General features: G+C 34.1%; 1 protein-coding gene across 1 annotated transcript in view; it reads left to right on the top strand.

The window, feature by feature from the left end:
• The first annotated feature begins 4,255 nt into the window (after positions 1-4,255).
• The window catches only part of LOC107740060 (peroxisome proliferator-activated receptor gamma coactivator-related protein 1-like), a 9,070-nt gene continuing 8,925 nt past the window's right edge, over positions 4,256-4,400 (top strand). The window contains exon 1 of the mRNA XM_016552335.1: positions 4,256-4,375. Coding sequence (XP_016407821.1) covers positions 4,289-4,375 — 87 coding nt within the window. The 5' untranslated portion in view covers positions 4,256-4,288. The remainder of the gene's footprint in view (positions 4,376-4,400) is intronic.

Below are 4,400 nucleotides of genomic sequence, written 5' to 3'. Positions count from 1 at the left end.
ACACACACACTCACACACACACACACACTCACACTCACACACACTCACACTCACACACACACGTCAAGTGACATGATGAATAATACACAATTTAAAGGGCTAATTGACTTCTGTAGTATGGGGAAAAAAATACTGGAAGTCAGTGGGGACCAGAAACTGTTTGGTTACCAACATTCTTCAAAATATCTTCTTCAAAATAACTCATACAAGTTTGGAGCAACTTAAAGGGATATTTCACCCAAAAATGAACATTCTGTCATCATTTGCTCTCCCTCGTGTCGTTCCAAAACCTGTACGAGTTTCTTTCTTTAAAAGAAGATAGTTTAAAGAATGTTGATAACCAAACAGTTTCTGGTAGCCATTGACTTCCATTGAATTATTTTTCTGTACTATGAAAGTCAATGGGCACCGTTTGGTTATCAACATTCTTCAAAACATCTTCTTTTGTGTTCAACATAAGAAAGAAACTCATACAGGTTCGGAACAACTTGAGGATGAGTAAACCATGACAGAATTTTCCTTTTTCAATGAACAGTCACTTTAAATCGTAGTTTATGAACTTCATTTCTACCCACTAACAAAAGGAATAAATGTTAAAGAATACACTAGCTTGAGGGAAACGAAAAGTGTGTGTTTATGTTTGTGTGTGTGCATGCTTTCTCTCTTCTACATTTCATTTGAGAGGCTTTCTGGGTTTCCTGCCAAAGAGGCCACCGATACTGGAAACAAGGGAAGAGGAGGGTGAAGCGAGAGGAACAGGAGGAAGCTCTGTGACCGTCTGCTGGAGGTGAGCGGATCTACCTGTGTGTGTGCAGATAATGGAGATCTCTCAGGAGAAACGGCGGCAGCAGGGTCCGGATGGATCCGGAAGGTGACCCACTTTCACAGAGCTCCCTTCTGCTTCACAAGACACGCTGACCCCGTTTCTCAGAGAGAGAGAAAGAGAGGAAGAATTAACATCGGAACATCTGAGAATAATGCTCTGCTGACTTTGGAAAACAGGACTTTCCTTGTTCTTTGAGTAAAATAATGTAATATAATGCTCTTTACTGAAATTATGTCACAGGCGAAAACATTGTTATCATGTTCTGGTCAATTTTGAGATTTTGGTCTATTTTGCTTTCATAATATGTGACCCTGGAGCACAAAAGCAGTGTTAAGTCGCTGGGGTATATTTGTAGCAATAGCCAACAATACATTGTATGGGTCAAAATTATAGATTTTTCTTTTATGCCAAAAATCATTAGGATATTAAGTAAAGATCATGTTCCATGAAGATATTTTGTAAATTTCCTACCATAAATATATCAAAACTTAATTTTTGATTAGTGATATGCATTGCTAAGAACTTCATTTGAACAACTTTAAAGATGATTTTCTCAATATTTAGTTTTTTTTGCACCCTCAGATTCCAGATTTTCAAATAGTTGCATCTCCTCCAAATATTGTCCTATCCTAACAAACCATACACCAATGGAAGCTTATTTATTCATCTTTCAGATGATGCATAAATCTCAATTTCACAAAATTTACCCTTATGACTGGTTTTGTGCTCCAGGGTCACATATTAGTTTATGAACATCTAACAAAAGGAATAAACGTTAAACAATACACTAGTTGAAGGAAATGAAAAGTGTGTGTGTGTGTTTTCTCTCTTCTAGGTTTCATTTGAGAGGTTTTCTGGGTTTCCTGCCAAATTCTGAGAGGCCACCGATACTGGAAACGAGGGAAGAGGAGGGTGAAGCGAGTGCGAGAAATGCAGGAACAGGAGGAAGCTCTGTGAGCGTAGCACATCGTCTGCTGGAGGTGAGCGGATCTACCTGTGTGTGTGCAGATAATGGAGATCTCTCAGGAGAAACGGCGGCAGCAGGGTCCGGATGGATCCGGAAGGTGACCCACTTTCACAGAGCTCCCTTCTGCTTCACAAGACACGCTGACCCCGTTTCTCAGAGAGAGAGAAAGAGAGGAAGAATTAACATCGGAACATCTGAGAATAATGCTCTGCTGACTTTGGAAAACAGGACTTTCCTTGTTCTTTGAGTAAAATAATGTAATATAATGCTCTTTACTGAAATTATGTCACAGGCGAAAACATTGTTATCATGTTCTGGTCAATTTTGAGATTTTGGATTCAGCTTCAGATGATGTATACATCTCAATTTAGAAAAATTGACACTTAAGACTGGTTTTGTGCTCCAGGGTCACATATGTCAGACTAGAGGAAAGAAAACATCCAAAATACACATTTAAGAGTTTATTTTATTGCACTTTATCTGTAGATCTCAATTTCAATATATATCTTTAAAGAGTTTTTTCTCCACTTCTGCAGCACTTACAAACACCAAAACTTAGAGTTTTATTCCTTTCTATATTCTGAAGGTTTTTACTGAGGGGTTTGTTCATATATCAATCACACTGATTTATACATTTATACTTATTCCTAAAAATATGGTGAATTTTTATGGTAAATTTTATTATGGTGAATATTGTTGACAGTATTTTCTGAATTATGGAGTAATATTTTGCCTCCATAGACATAATTTCCCTAGTTGATTGATTACATTGAGAATTGCAGACTTTTTTGTATTACAAGTTTTCTTAAATGTTATGTTTAAATGCACAAACGTTGCATTATCTAATTAATTATGATCTAATTTGCATATATTTCCCGAACATAAATCTGAACATTGGATAAAGCCAGGTCCAAAATTCTTGTTTGATTTTGTTGACATATTAGAGTTGAAGATTTTTACAGAAGGGATTTTGGATTTGTCTTTTTATCACTCCATAAATCAGAAAATACTGTGAAACATACAGAAAAAATAAATTTTCACCATGTTTTTAAGAATAAAAACTCAGGTGAATGATATACATACAAACCCCTCAGTAAAATTCTTCAGAATATAGACAGGAATAAAACTGCTAAGTTTGGTGTTTGTAAGTGCTGCTGAAGTGAAAATAAAACTCATTTTGAGAAAACAACTTTTAACGACTTAGATATGCACTGTAATTGAAATCTACAGACGCAAATAGATAGTGTAATAAAAAAAACACTTAAAATGTGTATTCTTGACATTTTCATTCCACTAGTCTGAAAGAAAATATTAGTTCAGTTCTGTTCACCTGTGGTGACTTAAATATTAAGAAATCTTCATCTTCAAATCACAATCATGAGCTCATTAACTAGGGATGAACCGATATTCAAATTAGCAAGTACAGAGATGTTGATGATTATTTTCATGTTATGGCCAATAACCATTAAATTTTGTCTAAATAAATGAAAAATAAAACACTAAAAACCTAAATCAATCGTTGCAGGCATTATAATAATGTACATTACATTGAACGGTGTTGTTAAATTATTATTATAGTTTTTAATTTAAAATCAATTACCAATACCAATAAATTAATTTAAAAAAAACTAAATTTAGAGATGTTTATGGCTAAAATCAGTGTTATTTACAGATATACTGTTATATTTTTTTGTTAATAGATTTTATTAGTTTTTTTTAATATCTCTATATAGTTTTCACTAAGTTTTAGTTTATTTAGTTTTAGTTATTTTAGTACTTCAACTTAAAATGATCAAAAATTAGAAATGTTTTCTGGGCAACTAGCTGACATAAAATATGTTTAAGTTAAATTCATCTTATTTCAGTCAATGTTTATTTCAAGTAATGAAAATGTTTTTATGTTTTATTTAATGGTAATTAACAGTGCTTAAAACAAGTGAAAACAAATCTGCTAATGGAAAGAAATAGTCTCAAAAGTTTATTATCTTATGGTAACGTTAAATTTCTTCTCAAAATGTATCTTGATATTTTACTAGAAAACAATACAGAAATGCTGATTTAAATGTGTATTATGTTATTGAAATAAGGAGTTGAAGAAATTAATATTTCACTTTAAATAAACAATCCATTATTTGGCCCCTAATTAATTAAATAAAAGCAATGTGAATTAACAGAAAATGAATAATAAATCGTTACTGATTAAAGCCTAATAGCCAATCTGCCCTACCTGACAAAATGGACCACTAGATGCCACAAATAAAATAAAATATGTAAAATAATAGTAATTTCAAAGCCTTAAAGTGACTTTGCTAATTTAGAATACAGTAAAACGAATCTGAGGTAAAGTGATTAGACCGTTGTAAGTTGTTGCCTAGCAACTGCAACGACATTTTTTTTTAAACGTATTCAAGGCGAGCTGTCATTTTCCCGGGAACCTCCGCATCACGTGACTCACCCGGCGGCGCCTAGTGTGCAGCTCTTCTCGCCGAATCAAAATGGCGGCGCCGCATGGCGTAAACCCGAAGGATTTAAAGTGTGATTTTACGGACCATACAGCAGCACAGGCGCACCGCGACTCTCAGGTCTCATATATGTTTCTGTTGTATG

This window comes from Sinocyclocheilus rhinocerous, unplaced genomic scaffold, assembly GCF_001515625.1.
Source record: "Sinocyclocheilus rhinocerous isolate Xijiao unplaced genomic scaffold, SAMN03320098_v1.1 scaffold1186, whole genome shotgun sequence".
In the NCBI taxonomy this organism is placed as follows: domain Eukaryota; kingdom Metazoa; phylum Chordata; class Actinopteri; order Cypriniformes; family Cyprinidae; genus Sinocyclocheilus; species Sinocyclocheilus rhinocerous.
Note: the sequence above shows the minus strand (reverse complement) of the source record. Positions and strands in the feature narration are given on the sequence as shown.